The sequence below is a fragment of the Protopterus annectens genome, chromosome 5.part0 (genome assembly GCF_019279795.1).
Source record: "Protopterus annectens isolate FY-2018-M chromosome 5.part0, PAN1.0, whole genome shotgun sequence".
NCBI lineage: Eukaryota > Metazoa > Chordata > Ceratodontiformes > Protopteridae > Protopterus > Protopterus annectens.
In genome coordinates this window covers 1703830606-1703851949 of record NC_056735.1, presented here as the reverse complement: position 1 = coordinate 1703851949, position 21344 = coordinate 1703830606, and the positions used below count along the sequence as shown (strand labels likewise).

At 39.4% G+C, this 21344-nt stretch overlaps 1 protein-coding gene across 2 annotated transcripts in view; it reads right to left on the bottom strand.

Annotated features, from left to right (window-relative positions):
* LOC122801841 (hydroxyacid oxidase 2-like) overlaps window positions 1-21344 on the bottom strand; it is a 458779-nt gene that overhangs the window by 216331 nt on the left and 221104 nt on the right. For both annotated transcript variants that reach the window (XM_044071490.1, XM_044071489.1), the window contains exon 5: window positions 1976-2194. In XM_044071490.1, coding sequence (XP_043927425.1) covers window positions 1976-2194 — 219 coding nt within the window. The remainder of the gene's footprint in view (window positions 1-1975; window positions 2195-21344) is intronic.

The window sequence follows — 21344 nt, the reverse complement described above, 5'->3', positions numbered from 1 at the left end:
TGGACCAGAACCACTAAAATAAATAAAAGTAAAAAAAAATACTTTCTTTATACACACACACACACACACACACACACACACACACACACACACACACATATAGTCCACTTCGAAATCTTGAAAGCTCATAATCTTGAAATTCCAAAATCTCGAAAGTTCAAAATACTGAAAACTCAAAATACTGGATTTCATATTATTGAAAAAACAGAGTACACCAACACTTACAATATTCCAACACAACTACATAACAAAACATATTACTCTTCTCCAAATATAAGCAGAGGGGCAAGCCCCCCTGCACCCCCTATGTGGGAGGCTGCACCCCCCACACCCCCTGCTACTTAAATATAGCCACTCCGAGATTGCACTCCACAGAAGAAAATGGCAAACATACCATTACGTGCTTCATGACTGCCCTTTGTAACCTTAGTCAAGTTCCCTTTTAATTTGCTAGACAACAACATAACTCATCTTAGTAAAGCGCGATCTTGGAGTTGATATATTTAAGTAGCAGAGGGTGTGAGGGGGTGCACCCCCCACATGGGGGGGGGGTGCAGGGGGGTTTGCCCCCCTACTAATAGTGGAGTCAACTAATATGCTTTGTCTTTTGTTTCTCTGTGTACGTTTGGTGGAGTATAGTAAGTATTAGTATGCTGTACTTTTTTCAATATTATGAAATTCAGTATTTTGAGTATTTTGAACTTTCAAGATTTTGGATTCAGTATTTTGAATTTCAAGATTATGAGCTTTCGAGATTTAGAAGCGGACCTATATATATATATATATATATATATATATATATATATTCATACTAAATGCATTATTTAATTCTGAGTGGAATGGTTCCCAAAAGGGGAGCCACAAAGGAGCTGAAGTGTCTGCTGCTATTCTTGTGAAGTCTCTGAGATGTTTCTTCATGAGGCATCTAGAAAGTACAGAATATTTTTTTACTTTGTCTACTGATTTTCCCTCTTCAGGGATGACCAGTTAGCAGTCAGAGTGCAAGTGTGGGAGGGACTTAGACACAACTCTTATAGCCTAAACATTACTGCAGAAGTGGGAATGATGAACATTTCCTGGTTTTTGGGTAGTCAGTTAAAGCTATCCAAAAAGTTGTGTTGTGTTTGTATTCATATGCAGCTGTCATGCTCTTCCAGCACCCTAGTGTCCCAATTCCTTCCAGACACTACAGCAAAAGCTCGCCCATTCACTCCATGGTCAAAGAACATTATGCCCATTCATTCCCTAAGTAAACCTATATCCTGCTGGCCCAACAGAGACAATTCAAGCACTGGTAAGTCATTATTCACCTGAGAATCTACCCCCTCCCACTTAACTTCACCCACACAATGTCTGGGGAACCAGACTAGTGCTGCTGCTCAGACGGCTTTGTAAGGACAGACCTCTATCTACCCCTGACTAACTCTTAGCTTATGTGTGCACACACTACCCACCAGTGGCTGCTACTTGCACTATTTCAACAATTTTGCTTAGGTTAAGGGTACAATGGAAACACTGCCTCTCCCCACATGATGAGCAAGCCTACATGTCTGCTCACTCCCACTCTCCCTCCCCTTCATAGTCCTTTTAGTGCATGGGACTCTAATTAAATAGAGGATCTCTGGGTCATAATTAGAGCTTTATCTCTTTATACTATGGGGCCACAACTAAAATTTCAAACTTTGAATAACGCCCAAAAATTTACATTTAGGGGTATATTTCTTTAAATGTGGAAGGGGCTGTGCTTTTTAAAACAATGAACTTCAATGTAGAGCACATGCAGTAGGTGTTACATTCATGGTAACAAAATGTATTCAGAAAGACTGATACATACAGGTTAAATAATTCAGCAGAATTGACATTATGAGTTTACTGATGACAGTCAAGCTTCTGGAACATTAATGAACACTTATATTTGATATATAAACTAATAGTACACAAGCAACAATAACTGGTTATTTTATATCCTACTAACTGTGGCAGGTGCTCCATCCAGTTGCCTTCCTCCGTGATTGGAAACGATAATCCCTTGGACTCCATGTTCCACAGCAAGTTCAGCATCTTCTTTAGTCAAAATGCCCTTGATGACAATTGGTAGATGAGTCACAGATTGTAGCCAATGAATATCCTTCCAGCTGATTGAAGGATCCAATGTTTGAACAGGAACACCATACTCCTCAGGACTATTACTCTCCTATGATGAATATATACAAAACGTTCCTTTAGTAATTTAACTTCTTTTTAAGAAACAATTATAATAGCTATGGTGACACACAATGTTCCTGCAAAACAAAGAAATTTGCCTTAGATACTTTAAAGACCATGTTTAATTATGTTTTCCTCTTCTGTATAACTTAATCTGATACCCTAAACTGTTCAAAGAAACAGACTTTCAAAGTTGTTACATTTGATTTTTTGAAGCTCTTTGTATTTGTTATTCAGTGATATAGTTCTTCAAAGTTGTCAAATTCATTTTTTGAAACTCTGTATGTTTGCATTTATTACTTTTGAAGAAAACTAATTTTTACTATCCAAGGCCCAAACACATCTTTCTTATTGCTGTAATTAGCTCATGATCTTGCTGTTTGGACTTGATCAGGACAGTATAGTAACACTGCAGACATCTGAGGCAATTAAGTAGTAAAGTACAGTTGTGTAAGTAGCTTATCATAACAGTAGATGTTCAAATGATCACTGCTGTGGTAGCTATTTTACGTTGTTTATAGGCAGACCATTTGAGGCAAATTTAGTTAGTAAATGTGTTATGAGAAGAACTGTAACATACTGAATGTAGTAATGTAACTGGCATGATATAAACTGTCCTTGGGATTTATTAACAATTGTGTAGGCTTTGTGAGAAGCTTACATGATGTTTAAGAGTTAGCATAATGAGCAGCAGGCCTAATCATATATGCATAATGCTCATCACACTAACATGAATACAAGCATGTTCCTGTGGCCAGTAACAGTGGTGATGTCTAGCAAACAGTGTTCAGCAACACGAGCACAAATAGTAAACAAACAGATTTGCCTATGGGCACACCTGTTAAGCATGTTCGCGTGGACAGCACAAAGGGCTACAAAAGGGAAATAATACATGCTATACACAGGCAGGTAAAGCATACTATGCACCTAAATGAAACATATGAATACAGAAATAAGTAAGAGGGGATGTGAAACAACAACAGTACATGAATTATCAGAAAGGAAAAGTGTACTGATGACATTGTGCACTGAAATCAATGAAATGTATACAGAAAGATGTCAGAGGGAAGGTAAATGTTCCAGGTCTAGTACAATAACTGATATGAAGGTGATTATGTCAAAAAGAGAGCTTTGTAATAATAAAATCCTACAATATGTATGTCAGAATAAAAATGGGGGTCTCTATTCCTGAGCAAATGTAGGTAAATAAAAGCAGACATGTCATTATAGGATATGACAGTTACCCAAAATCACATTGTAACAGAGGGAAATTACATGACAAATGAATGTCATTCACATGCTGAGCTGAGATGACAATTTTCAAGGACAATACATATATAATGGGATATCTGCACAGCATGCATTAAGTGCATATAACATGTAGGAAAATAGGAATGGCTCAGAAACCATAATCACCTTTTGCAAGAGTTAAACCCATGCCATCATTGTCAACACTGACCTGTGTATTAACTGTGCATACCACAGAAAGATGCCCCTAAAGGGAATTATGCATCTCAATATTATAATAGTTAATGATCCCATATGTAGGTGTGTGGGGTCTTACACATTTGGGAGCAGAGTGTGACATACACAATACTCTCGTGTAAGGCACCCCTACCTGACACAGTTATTGTGCTGACAGATAACAATAGATGTAAACCACACACCATAATGCAATGTATTCCTCAGAGCTTGCATTATTTGCCACAGGAAGTAGCAATGGGTAGTCTGATAAGCAAAATAAATAATGTGTGAATTAAGAAAGGATTCCTGATAATGAATGTGATATCAGCATGTCAGACTGATGGGAATTAAATGAATATGCTCATGTGCACACAAATGCGATCAGTCCTATATCAATGTTCTCTGGTTAAGAAAGCTTCTTTGTATGTCCGCACACATACCACCCAAGAATTGGACCACATGTGCACCACAGTACTCAATGCATGTCCCAAGGTAGCACTTTCATTATTACAGTGGCAGAACAAATGTGTAATTTCATGAAATCCAAAGCTGCATTCATATATGTTTGTGTAACATCTCAAAGGATAACACTGATGTGATGTAATGGTTCTGTGACATCAGTACATTCACACAAAATTAATCTGTATGCTAGAATTGAACATCAAGCTGTACAATGCCTCCAAATAACAAGATGGTTATTTATCACATTTGCCACAGCAGACATGTTGTCACAGCAGTTGAACTCCACCTGTGTGAAGTCATTCAAACAGTTGTACTTTAACTGGCCATAAATTTTTATCTGCTAAAAGTTGATGGGGGAGGCCTCTGCCACTCTATAGGTATAAAATATAATGGGGGTGTCTTTCATGCAAAGCAGTTAAGGACACAAATGCTTACAGTCATTCACTGCTGGTTTGGAACACTTTACTAAGCATTGAAAAAATCAACATCATAGTGAATTCAGTGAATGTGCCATGGTATAAGTGCATTGCTAATTGTCATATGTATGGTTATGTGAAAGCAGTATGAATCAAGGAATATGTGTCCCTGTAATTACTTAGAAAGAGTCTTGCTGCATGTCAGACAACACTGCCTGATGTTAGATAAACCCAAACACACCTATAGCCTTCTGTTGTTGTCACTGTGACAGTAGAACAAAAATTACATCCAATGTAAATATAATCCTGTATTGGAACACGTCTTACTTATACAATATAAATTACAACGTCTCATATCCTCAGTTCTAAGGAAATGCTTTGCTGCAACTGTGATGTAACAACAATCTATTCAAATGACACCATCAGTCTTCAATACAGCCTTTCCAAAGGAAATGTAGAATAAACTCTTGTAACAGGGAACAGCATCTACACCTGTACATAGCACATGTGGTTGACAACACTGTTAACAACATTTACATTGACTGTAATCAGTGATGTTGGGATGTTAACTGTATATTTAACATCACAGGCAAAGGAAGGTTTGCTGACACACAACGGCAACTATGGATTTATTTGATGACTGTGACATTGTGCATTTCAATGAATAACATCACCATTGTGTATTACCATTATGTTGCTGCTCAAAAGTGATTGCACAGCACCCTGTATAGATATACCTCATATATGTATTTGCAGCATGTTCTGCACAGTAAGAGGAAGAAGCACACAACCACAGGTGACAGCCATTCCTGTATTCAGACTCCCTACCTATGTACTTAAACAACCTACACACAAGTGTATTATATACACATGCCACAGGAGAAACCTCAGTTTATGTGAGTCATACTTTGAAAGGATGACATCAGCTGTGTCATGCAAAGGAGATGTGTGTGGAAAAATGACTTCTACAGCTATGTGGAATTATAAATATTGTCAATACTAAGAGGTGTAACAGAGTCTGAAATCCATTTACATCACAAACACACGCACTCACAAACACACACACAATCAGAAGAGTCTCACTGCTGTATTCAAACTGTCTACCTATTGACTGACACAGTCTACACATAAGTATATTATACACATGAGCCACAGGAGAGGGCTGACATTTGTGGTGTGGGAGTGCATTATTGATATGATGACCTCATCAGTGTGTTGCAGACAGTATGCATTTGTGGACAGAGTGAAAAGATGATGTGCAATTGATCTCACCATATAAATATTTGTCATTAGTTTGAGGAAAATGAACACACCTTTTAAAATTATCTCCCAGTGATGCAATGGACCCACAACCACACATACAAGTTGATTTTTGTGAGATTATAACTCCCTACATATATGGTTATACAACCTAGAAGGCACAGTACTGAATGCAAAATATCACCACAGAAGTCTGACTTACACAGTGTGATAGTGCACTTTAAAGAGGATGGCATTAGCATTGTGTTGCTGAGACGATGTTTGGAGAAGGGTGTGAGACTAATGTGGACATACCCTGTAGTGTAAAACTAATGCCAGGCTACAATTTTAATAAAGCTGGCAGTAGTTCAGGTCATATTTACACACATCCATACACAAACACACGCATACACACAAGTTGACTGCAGTGAGAATTGAACCATTTTCCTATCTAGCTATACAATCTAGAGGACACAATGCATAATGCAAGTGCCATTGCAGAAGTCTGCCTTAGATAGTGTGAGTGCACTTTATACAGGTTTACATTAGTGTGGTCTAACAGAGAAGATAATGTTGGAAGAAGGGCCTGAAATTGATGTGGATTCACCCTGCAGTTTAAAACTAACTCCAGGCAACTACTGTATTATGGATAACAGTAGTTCAGGTCATATCTCCACACTAGCATACACACACACACAAGTCAACTGTCATGAGATTAGAACCCCTACCTAGCTTGCTATGCAATCTAAAGAACACACTACTTAATGGAACTGCCAACACAGGAAAATGACTTATATAGAGTGAGAATGCACTTTATACAGGATGACAGCAGTGTGGTTTAGCAGAGAAGATGATGTTTGGAGAAGGGTCTAAAACTGATGTGGACTCATCCTGAAGTTTAAAATTAAATCCAGGCAACATCTGTATTGTGGACAGCAGTAGTTCAGGTCATATCTGCACAATGCCATACATACACACATGCACAGACTGCCATGAGATTAGAACCCCACCTATCTAGTCTAGAGGACACAGTTCTTAAGAAAAGTGCTACTGCAGACATCTGAATTACAGTCTGACAGCTCAGTGTAGATAGGATTAGCATTGCAATCTGTGTCAGAGATGATATTGTGATGTTGAAGGTTTTTTGCAAATCCATATTGATTGATATATTGGAGTAAGGTCAATGTCATGCTTAACAATACATACATATATACTGATGACTTATATCAGCTATGCTATCATTATTGTATACTGCAGAACTGACAGTGACATGTATCCACCTGTCTGGTGTATAATGAGCCACACACACTTGTGAAACACAGGCTGGACAATGAATCAGCCATGAATCATCAGGTTATGATGAAGGTATGTAAACAAAAGTGAATGTTACTGATATCACCTATGGTATGTGCTTATGCATAGGCAATGTGGCCTGTCATTACCAAACAATACTTAATGTTCCATTTTAGAAGGAAGAAAACATGATGATTTCTGTAAGTCAAGGCTGTATATGTTGTATATTATTTGTAAGTGTTAATGCTGCAGTGCAGCGACAACTGTCTAGAATGAAAGGGTCAGTTAACCACACAGTTCACTGCACTTCACATCAGTACCTTACACAATTTCCATGTAATGAAGTAATATCATCAAGTAGCAATACTTATTTTTGTTCCAAATCACTTCCAAAAGCTCAGTGGTGAGAAATGGACTTCTGCAAAAGTTGACAAAGTGGTAGCGCTTGCATGATGATACTTGGTTGTGTTGAAATGGGACTGTGAAGTATGAGTATTTAGTTGTGCTTAGTGGTGCTTTGCATGATGTATTGCAGCCCCAAAGCACAATTCAAAAATAAAATGTTCTGCTTGCCTTCCCCATTTGTGCAGTGGTACACTGTGTGCACAGTTCTCTGCTGAAGAAAACAGTTAAACACTACAGTTGGTGTGCCTTCTACAGCACAAACAGGATCAGAGGTGATGTGTGATCATCAAGACTGTTGACAGTACTTACTGGAGAAAATCCACAAGTTAACCCAGCTTTATCTGTGGCACAAGGTGTAAACTCTCTAAGCTAAAAGAAAAAGCAGAGTTAAAGCACAGTGTGACTCCAGTATGCAGATGATTGTACAGAGAGTGTCAGAATGGGATTATTATATTAATCTTTTATCATGAGTTGAAGAATACCTAGGAATGATTATTATACATATATTTCCTGTCAAAACTGTATATGTAATAGCTACTGAAATCATTTTATGCCTACTACACATAGATATGCTTCTAGGTCTGCATGTGATACAACCTGATCATATCTTCAGAAAATAGCCATTAACTCTGTCAGACAGCACATTATCTGGAATTAAACCCTTAACTTAGTAAAATAACACATACTCAGTGGTGTTTCTTATCCCTCTTTACTACAAACACAGGACTAGAAGGTGTTACTTTTTCATTTGCTTCAACATGTCTAGGTCAATGTCATATTGACCAATACTTTATATTAATAATATTCCACACCATTTTAATGTTGGGTTGCCAACACTGCCAGTTATTTTATTTTCTAAACATCTTCCCCTCTTCTCAGATTAACAACAGAAATGCAGTGTCATGGCCATTTATTTGCATCTTTGTTTCAATGTGTACTATTGCTGATCAGCATTTCTGACACATTCTAAGCAGAGGATGGACAGTGTCCTCTTACGATAAGGATGTCAGTGTTGTTAAGGTTGTTTTCAAAGTTCTCAAGGTGCTTACATCTTTTTATTTTAAGTCTACTCTGCATGATACAAACTGTTCAGACAGAACAGTCACTTTGGCATCTGTTGTTGTCAGAGCAATCAGAAACAATTGCAGGTCATTATCAGTCAATTGTCATTGCTCCTTCTGGCATTCCTAGGGTGTGCATGTAATAGTATAGTTACCGACACCATGTCTACATCCCCTATACCAAGTGATTACTTTGGTATTCAAAAATGCTAATGATTTCATACTTTATTTGCATCTCAACTGTGCTCAGAGGGCTGAATTGACACTATATAAAGGTAATGGTGTAGCTATGGAAGTGGAAGGAGGGGAGTCTGATTGGATACAGATAGAGCATTGTTAATAGTTACTTGGTATAAATTCTTCTACAAGTTATGTTTGTACTCTACACACACTGCTTACATGTTCATATTTGAAATATATTTCAAGATGCAATGGAAAAAAAATTGTGATGCATACAATTTTGAAATTTCACTGCTGCTATACTGCACATATGACAGTTTTAAGTGCCCCCTGACCCTGTGATAATGTCGATGAATGTGCCACAGGCTTTGTTTATTTCTTTTTGGCTTAGGGTTGCTTATATGTCTGATGCACAGAGTGGATAGGAATGAGACTAACAGTATGCAGGTAGTTCATCTTTTTACACATTTGTTCATCTACTACAGATTCCACACTTACCTTGACATTACTGCAGGTCAGAGTCATGTGCTTTGGATCTGTCTTTGTCTGATGCTATCTGTACACAGACATTACATAGGTAAGTAACATTTGTGGACATCAGATGGCATCACTTAATATTTGTCTACACTTATGCTGTTATGTGTGTTTCTTCACTGGTGAGTGTGTGTGCTATAATTTGCCTCTTAGTTGCTGAATGTATGCGCTGTTTGAATCTTAAGTGGTGAGTGTGCATGCTGTCCTCTGCCTCTTAGCCAGGGCAATGGCATATTGTGCATGGTTATGTTTGCCAGTTACCTCTGCAGCTAGAGGTTCCCACTCAGATTCTCTGTATGTATGTACAGGAGGTGTTGACCCTGCTTGTAGTCCAGGAAAGTGTGGTCCTGACCCTTGCTGACCCTGTTGCAGCTGTTTCCTCAAGATGATATTCCGCAACATGGCAAAGACTGCGAGAATTTCTGGAGTAGGTCCTGGGTTGTGCTGCAGGGTAACCCTGATGTGTCTAGACAGTGGAAAAGCAACTTCAGCATGTCAAACACATGCTCTACAATGTTCTAGTTTGAGCATGGGCATCACTGTATCCTTCTTCTGCAGGTGTGTGTGCATTTCTGATATGTGTCATGAGCCATGGTTCTAGTGCATAACCTGCATCACCTAGGAGATGGCCTTGTGTAGCATCACTCCTAGCAAACCTTGTGTAAAGCCGTGATGTCTGCCAAGTGTGTGAGTAGTGATAACTGCCTGAGTTGCCTGCACAGACATTGAGGATGATCTCTCAGGCATTACAAACAACCTGGCAGTTGATTGAGTAGAATGCCTTTCTGTTGATGTATGTTCTTCCCTGTTCATCAAGTGGGATTTTTATTTCTATGTGAGTACAGTCTATGGCCCCCCAAGATGTCATGGAAATATGCTACAGTATAAAATTCCTGCATTGTTCTTGCTCTCTCCTCTGCTGTGTGTGGAAAATAGATGTACTCCTTTGCATGTTGTAACATAGCATTTAAATATTGGTGAAATATTCTCGAAGCTGAGGCCTGTGACATCCCTAGTATATCCCCTGTGGGTCTCTGAAATGTACCAGCTGCTAATATCCTTAATGCTACACATACCTTAGTTTCCACTGGTATTGGTTCCCTTCAACTTCCCCTGGGTCTGAGGTGGGGGGTGGCAAAGGTTACAGATTTCCTGTAGTGTTTCCTTATCAACCTTGTATCAGTCTACTATTTCAATACCATTCATTCCATGATATGTTAAATTGGGTCTGAACAACCTTCTTCTCATTGGGCAAGGTCTATCAGCAGTACAGATTTGAACCTGTTGCACACACATATGTAAGAGAGTAGCAGCCCCTCACATTGCTTTTTTTTCTAAGCATGATGGTGGCTGTATTCTTATAGGTTTTGGTGTTCAGAGTCAAGGGCTACACCATCTCTACTCCATTACTTTATAGCTTCCTGAATGGCTCCACCACATTGGTTTGGTTAATTTGCATGTAATTTAACTGCTTATGCTTTAACTAGCATACTGTGCTGTTCACCTTTGTGTAGAGCCATTTAACGAATACAATGCGGCATGTTATCATATGCATATTGCACCGTGATAAGCACACAATAGTCGTGTGGAAATAAGTTGTTGACGAGTCCGTCCCTGTATCCTGATGTCAACAGCAAACAGAAATTTTCATAATCGTATCTACTTCTCTAATCAGACTGGAAAGACCTGAATTTTGCATCAGGAGGTATTAAGTACATTGTTTTGATGCTTGAAGACTGTGAGAGAAGGTTTTAAATGTAAAAAGCCCAGATGAAAAATGCCATATATTTTGTTAACTGTATAGACATTGAAGAACAAAGTGTGTCTTAGTTGTGGACTGACAAGTACCCTGACTCTGGATATTTGCTTCCCAGCTATAACAGCATAAATTCCCGATAGTGTATCTAGTAGTTTTGATTGGTTTTTTTTGTTTTTTTCGTTTTGCCTTGTTTTAGCTGTTTAGTTGAGAAAACAATTGTGAGCTTCTTGATCTTACAATGTTTTAGACACACTGGCTCCTCAACTGACTGAAATAATCATGGTCCTTTGTTAAACTCACCCTTTTATAAACTGGATTCTAAAAGGGTATTGACTGCAGTACAAAAAGCAATCAAGGTAATCTCAATTATGGAGTATGAAGGTAGTGAAGGTCGCCAATCATCTAGATTACTGCACGGGTACCCAGAAGGCAAAACCAGGAGGCAGAGGAAAAGAAAGAGTTATGTCTGCAGTATTACACTGCAGTCAAAGAAAAGATATTTAGAGTACATGACAACTAGCTCAGTCTGTTCTGTGTGGAGTATTGTGGCATACACTTATGGCTAATCCATAACTGGCAGTCTATCCAGTATTTCTATCCCTATAGGTGCAGTGGCTTCAACAGATAGTCTGACCATTGGTTAACAGGATTAAGGAGTTGTTAATGAACTGTTTCCTGTAGTCCAGTGGTCAAAGGTTTGATTCCTTCAGGCTACATTGCCTATGTGTATGACTCTGAACAAGTCACTTAACCAGACAGTGCTCCAGGGTTGAGTCTAAAAAAGGTACAAGAGGTCAGTGCTCTAACTTGGTAAACAAATTGCAAATAAATAAATAAATAATAAATAAGTGACACTACTTAAAAATCATATACAAGTCTGAAATCCAGACAGATTATGTCTTACCATTGCTATATAATTAACCAATTAATTAATATACCATTAATATTATATTAATAATTAACATTAATATTAATAATATATATTATTAATATACCATTGGTATATTACCATATACCATTGCTCTCGAACAGACTATCTATCAACATACAACAAAACTCATCCCTATCCATATTCATGTGCACCTTGGATCTATGGATGGGAAACAAAACATTTACTCCACGACTGCCCACTATACTACTAATGGACAAAGTCAGCTCTTGCATGCTTTATCCCATGCATGGGCTCCCTCATATTCTTCACTGTATGAGCTCAGTTATTGTCATTTGAAGTAATATATAACTCTCGACCATAGCATGGGTAAGGTCAGTCCCTAACCAAATGGGACAGGTTAATTCTAGCACAAAAAAAGGGAAATTGGCTAGGCTTAAAGTGGCCTGCAAGGGCAGCTAGCTAGTACTTATCTACTATGAAACCAAAACACATAGAAAACATAGAATGTGGATGCACTCCAAATATCCATTACATTTATGCCAGAATACTAAAATAGGTACCCTCATACTCTGTAACCCACTTACTCACCTTTTCAGTCTATCTCTCACTGTCAAATCAGTTTCAGACATGCTCTGCTCTTACTACTGGCCATGGCATTCATCAACATCACTACAAATTATTGCCATCATATAGCCAACCTGTGTCCTCTTACCAAAATTCTTGAAAAACCTGTCTGTGGATATATAATAAGGTATGAAATTCTTACAGACAGACAGCATACCTTTCACCTGAACTGCAGCAGCCTAACAGCTATTCTACTACCTAAGTAATCACATATATACAGTGGATATAAAAAGTATACAAACCCCTGTTAAAATGCCAGTTTCTTTGTGATATAAAAAATGAGACCACAATAAATCATTTCAAAACTTTTCCCACCTTTAATGTGACCTATAATCTGCACAATTCAATTGAAAAACAAATCTGTTAGGGGAAGAATATAAAAAAATAAAAATCATACAATAAGCTGGTTGTATATGTGTGCACACTCTTAAACTAATTCTTTGTTGAAACACCTTTTGATTTAATTACAGCATTCAGTCTTCTTGGGTACACACCTGCCATAAATTAAAGAGACTCTGATTAACCCCAAATAAAGTTCAGCTATCCTAGTGGGATTTTCCTGACATTTACTCAGTTGCCTGCTACAGCAAAAGCCATGGTTCACAGAGAGCTTACAAAGCATCAAAGGGATCTCATTGTTGTAAGGTATCAGTCAGAAGAAGGGTATAACAAATTTCAACAGCATTGGATATACCATGAAACACAGTAAAGACAGTCATCAAAAAGTGGAGAAAATAGGGGACAACAGTGACGTTGCAAAGAACTACACGTCCCTCCAAAATTGATGAAAAGACAAGATGAAAACTGGTCAGGGAGGCTGCCAAAAGACCTACAGCAACACTGAAGGCGCTGGAGGAATTTCTGGCAAGTACAGGTTGTGTACTACATGTGACAACAATCTCCCATATTCTCCATATGTCTGGACTATGGGGTAGGGTTGCAAGAAAGAGACTTTTCTTACACAGAAAAACATCCAGGCCTAGCTAAAATTTTCAAAATAATACATTGTCTCCCAAAAGCATGAGGGAAAATGTGTTATGGTCTGATGAGACCAAGGTTGAACTTTTTGGCCACAATTCCAAATGTACATATGGCACAAAAACACACACTTTGCATCACCAAAAGAACACCATCCCCACATTGAAGCATGGTGGTGGCAGTATCATGCTTTGGGGTTGCTTTTCTTCAGCTGGGACTGAGGCTTTAGTCAAGGTGGTGGGAATTGTGAACAGTTCCAAATACCGGTCACTTTTGGCCCAAAACCATCAGGCATCTGCTAGAAAGCTGAAGATGAAGAGGAATTTCACCTTTCAGCATGACAATGACCCCAAGCATACATCCAAATCAACAAAAGAATGGCTCTACGAGAAGAAAAGTAAAGTTTTGGAAGGCCCCAGCCAGAGCCAGACCTAAATCCAATAGAAAATCTGTGGGGTGACCTGAAGAGGGCTGTGCATAAGAGATGCCCTTGCAATCTGACAAATTTGGAGTGCTTTTGCAAGGAAGAGTTGGGAAATATTGCCAAGTCAAGATATGCCATGCTGATAGACTCCTACTCAAGAAGACTGAATGTTGTAATTAAATCAAAAGGTGCTTCAACAAAGTATTAGTTTAAGGATGTGCACACTTAGGAAACCAGCTTATTGTGTGCTTTTTTATTTTTTATATTTTTTCCCCTAACAGATTTGCTTGTTTTTCAATTGAATTGTACAAGTTATAGATCACATCAAAGGAGGGAAAAGTTTTGAAATGATTTATTGTGGTTTCATTTTTTTATATCACAAAAACCTGACATTTTGACAGGGGTGTGTACACTTTTTATATTCACTATATATATATATATATATATATATATATATATATATATATATATATATATATATATGTATATTCCAACATGGAACAAGGCATGCCTAGAGGTGCTATATTTCTAGATAATAAAAGGGATTTTGATACTATGGACCATTTATGGCTACTTAAACTAGCAGACATTGGACTCTCATCTAATGTGTTACAGTGGTTTCAGAACCACCACTCTTTGTGTTAATTTGCAAAGCCCATTTCACTAATTGTGTGTGAATATTACCCTTGTGTAGTATTTTTGCACCTGGACAAAGACAATCTACTTCTGTTGGCAGCATATATAAATGCATAAATGTTTCAACTATTAATACCGTTCAGCTATCTTAGAAACTATAATGTTTGTCAAGTCATATGTTATAATTTTGACTGTACTGTCAGGTGTTTGGTGCATATGTGCATTTTGGGACTTACTTCTACTGATTGGCATGCAATGTACTGTTCAGGATCTACTATGAATTATCTTACTGTCACCTTGCAGACCATCACAGTAGGTTATATCAAGTTAAATGACAATGTAAATGATGTGAAGTAGGCTAATTCCTCTTACATCATTTTATGTGAGGTCTTTGCCTCCACACTGCCAACTTCTAGCTACTAACTCCAAAGAAAGTCACATCAGCTCACAGGAAAGGGGAAAATATATTTTGCTTTCTTTTGAGCTGATGTGATCATAGAAGGATATGTAGAGGTAAGGGTTACAGAGGTAGGCCTACAGGCCACATACATACCTCTCAGCTTCTTAGCACAGGAAATTTGGACAAAGCCTAAAATAATGGGGGGTTGACAGAGGCCCAAAAATAGGGACATATTTTAAATATTGCTCTTATAAACTTTGAAAGTTGCTAGAATAATACATTTTATGTTAGCATGCATTTTCTGAAGAATATAAAGTTTGAAACTCAAATGTACATCATTATTTTGTGACTTCAATCCATAGTGATTTGTCATAAACCACAAATTTTATGAGGAACAGACCAAAAATATGAGGCAAAAATCTGGACATTCTGCAAATTTCTGGACAGTTGAGAGGCATGGTCACATATGCTGAAGGGCACCACCTCCTACAGAATGTTTGATTTTGAATGTATAACTCTGGTTAGATGGGTCAGCAGAACACTGTGGTGGATAAACTATGTTTAGCAAATTCAGCATGGACCAGCTCAAGTAAACGTGTGTGTGTGTGTGTGTGTGTGTGTGTGTGTGTGTGTGTGTGTGTGTGTGTGTGTGTGCGTGTGTGCGTGTGTTGTGTGGTGTGTGTGGTCTGTGTGTGTGTGTGTGTGTGTGTGTGTGTGTGTGTGTGTGTGTGTGTGTGTGTGTGTGTGTGTGTGTGTGTGTGTGTGTGTGTGTGTGTGTGTGTGTGTGTGTGTGTGTGTGTGTGTGTGTGTGTGTGTGTGTGTGTGTGCGTGTGCATGTGATATGTATTAAACATAGGCGTGCTATGCTGTTATGATCCACATGCACAGTGGTCGGAGGTCGGCATAATGGTTAGGGTATTTACCTTACAAATACAAGGTGCAGGGTTTGACTCTCACATGGGGTAGTTGGCAAGGCTTAAAATGGGCCTCAAGGGCAGTTAGTCTAGTATGAATCTATTAATCTAATCTACAATCTCTTCTCCTGGATCACAGTAGTCACCTGAACTGGAGTCTGATGATAACAGACACAATAACATATGTGTAAATCATCATAATCCATAAACACATGGATAATGAGTGCATGTCAATACACACACACACACACACACACACACACACACACACACACACACACACACGAATGGGGATGGAGAGTATCATTCAAAGAAATGTGTTTTTAGTTGTACAACCCCATATTGCACCTGTCTAATACATGATATTTGGCTCATATTTTTTTTTTGTGAGCTTACGCATCAGGAATCATAGGCTGCATGAGTAATGTCAACAAGACGCTTCCTCTGTACATGCACACACCCATGCAGTGCTTAGCTGCCACAATTGCGTACACAAACTGCACAATAAGGGCATGTGCACTGTTCCCTAATAAAGAGGCCTACAACATCTGTTCCCTGGCTCCATGACATGTAACGTTTCATCCACACTACACATCTGACATCTAACCAGTAGCTTTTCATTCAAACTACACATTTGACAACTAACCAGTAACGTTTCATCCACACTACACATCTGACAATTAACCAGTAACATTTCATCTACACTACACATCTGACATCTAACCAGTAACTTTTCATCCACACTACACATCTGACAACTAACCAGTAACGTTTCATCCACACTACACATCTGACAACTAACCAGTAACATTTCATCCACACTGCACATCTGACAACTAATCAGTAACTTTTCATCCTCACTACACATTTGACAACTAATCAGCACTGAAGTGGGTGCATGACTTTTTATCTTCTGTGCACTAAGTCATGGTTCATTTTCCTGCATTTTTGCTTTCTAAAATCTCCACACCTGTAGTTTTGACACATTGTGCACTGTAAGAGAATGTGTTGCACTTAATGCATAAATGGATATTTTACTATCCAAGTCCCATGATTATATAAGTATGTACAAAAGGGTTGCATGCAAAGCAAACATTTAAGTAACAACATTTTGATAGATGCATTTGCTTTTCCAGTACATATGCATTCCATTTTCCCAATGATGAAAGCAGATCTCTACAGATAAGAATGAAGAGTCCCTAAAGGTACTCCATGCTGACAGGAAGCTACTCATGGTCAGAGTGGGTACAGAGGTTAGTGAGATTAATGCTGAGGATAAATGATGATCGATGTTATACTAGTCCTCAGAAGGCCAATAGCCAAGAATCCATAGAATGTCAGATTCCAGGGCAGTGTGTATATTAATGGTATTTCTCTTGCATTGCCCCTCAGAAAATGACAAGATCGTGTTCAGCTTAGTGTATAATATGCCTTACTTGATCTGCAAATAAGTTTTGATGTGTAGGTATCCCAGTCACTTGGTGATTGTGGACAGTACAGAGAAGAATCATGCTTTTGTTTGGAACTCAGATTTATGAAATATGGAAATCTGAGATCAGCCTTCAAAAATTCAATACAATTATTCAGATTTGAAGGTGTGGTGATTAGGGGCTAAAACAGTAAGCAGAGGGAATGCAGGTTTTAATTGTCTTGATATGAGGGCTGTAGGGCTTCATCCTTCTCCCTTCCACACAAAGAATGCTTATCAAAATATATTTTCGATATTATATGGGGTTTGTTTTGAGAATTCCATGTTCTGAAATGCTGTAACTGAAGTATAGCATCATATCCCATATATACAGCCATATAGCAGGCCATACATATCTGTTGTGTAGTATGATGTCTTCGGTCGACTGCACTCTGCAGGTGAATACATTTATAGTCTCACTTTGCAGTTAAAGGTGTGTCAAATGGGTTCCAGCAAGTACCATACAACCAATATCATGTACTAATAATTTGACGCTGCATATCCAGGTTCACACAGAATTTACTCATATTCTCAGCATAGCTGTCTATGCAAAGTACATGAAGTGTTGTCAAAATTTTGTTTATGTTTACAGGTGCTATTTTTTTATTGGTGGCAACTTTCTCTGCTGTCTCAGATACACTAAAGCTGCCTGAGTTGCAGACTATGCACATTTATTTTGCAGTCTTGGGGGGGCTGTAGTGGATAAGATGACAGCACATAATTTATATTTTTGATAAGTAAATAAATAATAGATCTCCCTTGCCCAGCCAGCAAGTGGTAAAATCACCATTTAAAAGTATGAAAAAATACTTAAATCTTCTAGAAGCTTATAGGTTCATAGGTAAGTACTAGGCTATCTGCCCGAGGGCATCTGTAAGCCTAGCCAGAATGTGTTGGCTTTCATCACCCCCTTAGATTACTTCCTTGTGCCTTTGTCCAGCAGAGCCATTAGTTCCCTGTGCCTCTGTCCAGCAGAGCCACTGCAGTGATCCCCGGGGTAAATTTTCTGTTTCCCATCCAATCATCAAGGTTTCTCTTGAAGAGTATTAGTGAGGGGCTCTGCCTAATGTAGATTGGAATCCTGTTCCAAAGCATGGGGAGTCTCTGGGACAGGAATCTATGCCTCCAGCAAGTCCTATTTATCGTTGTGGTGAGGCTTAGTTCCCTAGAGCGTGTGGCTCTCGGGGATTTGTTTTTTTTTTTAGGTGGAGCATGTCCATCAATTCTGGGTTGGACATGGCCCTATATGTCAGGCAGCGATCACCTCTGAGTAAGAGGTATGCAACCGAGTACAGTTGGAGTTTCTTCAGTCGTGCTGTGTAGGGCATCTGTCTGAGGCCAGTAATCCTCTTGGTGAGGTACTTCTGTTGTCTTTCCAGCTGTTGCAGATGTCTTGTAAGGTACATCCCAAATGGAGCGCTGTACTCTATGATGGGTCTGATGAGTGATGAGTAGAGGGGCACAATAACCTCTTTTGTTCTAGATGCTAACCATTTTGTGATAAGGTGGGCCACATAGAAGGATTTTCTAACCACCTTGGCAATATGATTATCAAAGGAGAGATTACTATCTACTTGGGTCCCCAGATCCCTTATTACATGTTTTGTATTTAGGGGACTACCACGTATGTGGTAGTTCACAGGTACTTTGTTTTTTCCAAAGGGGATGACTATGCACTTTTTGGCATTTAGCTTGAGGCCATGATTTTGACACCAGGTGTCCGTCTCAGTGAGACCCATCTGGAGGATGTCTGTATCAGCCGGAGAGTCAGTTATAGCCCCCAGTTTGAAGTCATCTGCGAACTTGGTCAGCCATAGTCCTCCTGTGCTTGTCTGTACCTCTGAGAAGTATATACCAAACAGGAGGGGTCCCAGGACTGAGCCCTGGGGGATGCCACTTGTAACCAGTTTAGAGTCATACCTAGAGCCTGCAACTCTCACCATGTGGGTTCTATCCGTGAGCCAATTGGCAACCCATCTCATGATGTAGGGGTTTATGTTCAGGCTGATGAGCTTGTCTATAATACCAGAATGGGGAATGGTGTTGAAAGCCTTTGCGAGGTCTAGGTAGGCTGTGTGGACCTCCTTTGCCTCATCTAAAGCCTTGGTAACTGTCTCAAAGAAGTCCACCAGGTTTAGGAGGCATAATCTGCCCTTAACAAAGCCAAACTGGGTAGGGTCCAATGTTTGGAGGTTCCCAGTGTCTCTGTTAATGAGTTCCATGATGATGCACTCCATAGCCTTGCAGACCAGGCTAGTCAGGCTTATAGTGCGATAGTTCCCAAGGTCATTTGTGGCTCCAACTTTGTCGAGCCAGATAAGTGTGCGCCACTCTGTGGGTATGTAGCCTGTAGAGAGGCTGAGTTTGAACTGTGTGTTTAGGTGAGGTGTTCGTTTATTTTGGAGTTCGTGTAAGACACAGCCTGGGACACCGTCCGTCCCATTGAAGCTATGTTTTTAGCTTTAGATAGGGCTGTTTTAACCTGTGTGTCAGTGATTTCTGGGGCTCTACATTCTTCTGGTATGGTTATGGGCCCATTAGGGGGTGAGAGGGGGGATGAAGTTTGCACTAAATCTGTCTGCCAGAATGTTGGCAATATCAGTTGGTTCAGTGTATTTTGTGCCATTCTGCCCTAACTCAGAGCAGATCTGAGAGTTTCCACTTAGGTTCTTGACATAGCTAAAGAATGCTTTGTGGTTATCTTTGGAGTCCTTAGCAATTTTTCTTTCAAAGATAGCCTTGGATGTTTTTATAAGGGATCATAGTTTCTTGCTGATACTGATCAGGGATGTCTTTCCTTCTTGGGATTTTACTCTTTTCTGTACTAGTTTCCTCCTTCTGTTGTATAGTTTGTTTATGGCAGGGGTCCACCAGACTGGCTTCCTTTCTTGGAGGAGTGAGTCTTGGTTTTGTTTGGGATAGCACGATCCATGCATTCTTGCAGGTGCTCATAGATTGCCTTTGTAAGGGATTCAGCAGCTTGGACAGCATTGCCCTTTAGCATGGGGGCTGTGAACCTTTCCACCTTGGTCTTAAGTAACATGAAGTTTGCTTTTGAAAAGTTTTTCTCAGTGGTTTCCATGATTGGGGGTGGGAGCAGAATGTGGATATCCAGAGTGATTAGTCTGTGGTCTGGTCTAACCAGCGAGGGGTTGACCTCAAGTGTAGAACACCGGTTGCCCATTGGTGATGACCAGGTCCGATATGTTGTCACCTCTGATGGTGGTGTTGACCTGTTGATCCAGGGTGTTCGAGTTTATAAATTCTAGGGTCTGGGTCATGGAGGGTGATCTGTAGCAAGCTACAATTTGAATTGCAGTTTTGCCCATTGTTAGTTGCACATGGATGATCTCTGAGGCATTGTGCTGCGCCACTAACCTGGAGGTGTGGGTATCCTTGATGAATATGGATACACCCCTGCCTTTTCATGTAGTCCAGGGAGGTACGTCTCAGGTCATTCACACCAACAAGGACAATGACAGAGTCATATTTGTACTTGTTCTGGAGTGACCTGAGTGCTTGTGTTATGTGGAGGATCCTAGCACCTGACAGGCAGTTAACTGTAACCTTCTCCTTGTCCAGCCTAGCTAGTGGGACATCAGTATGCCTGACTATAGAGTCACCTATTACTAGTGTGTTGGGTATGTTATTTTGCGTTAAGGGCTGTGATTAAGTGGCACACTGATTATGTGAAGTATGTGTTTCATGGTTTGTAATGGGGTGTGGAGGTTGCTTGGGTTTCTGCTTTGGAGGTCTCTGTTGCTTTTGTAGATTTTTATTTAGAGCCTCCGAGTATGTTTTCATGTATTTATGTATGTTATTTGACGGTGTTGGTTTAGTAGGTCTATGTGAGACTGGTGGTGTGTTGCAAGTATTTTCCTTCTCCTATTGACTGTCAGTTCCACTCTTGGGTTGAGAGAGCTTTGCCTCCAGTTTGGCTGTATAATTGCATCTCTCTCATATATTAGTGTTTGGTGGTAGGAGGAGAGG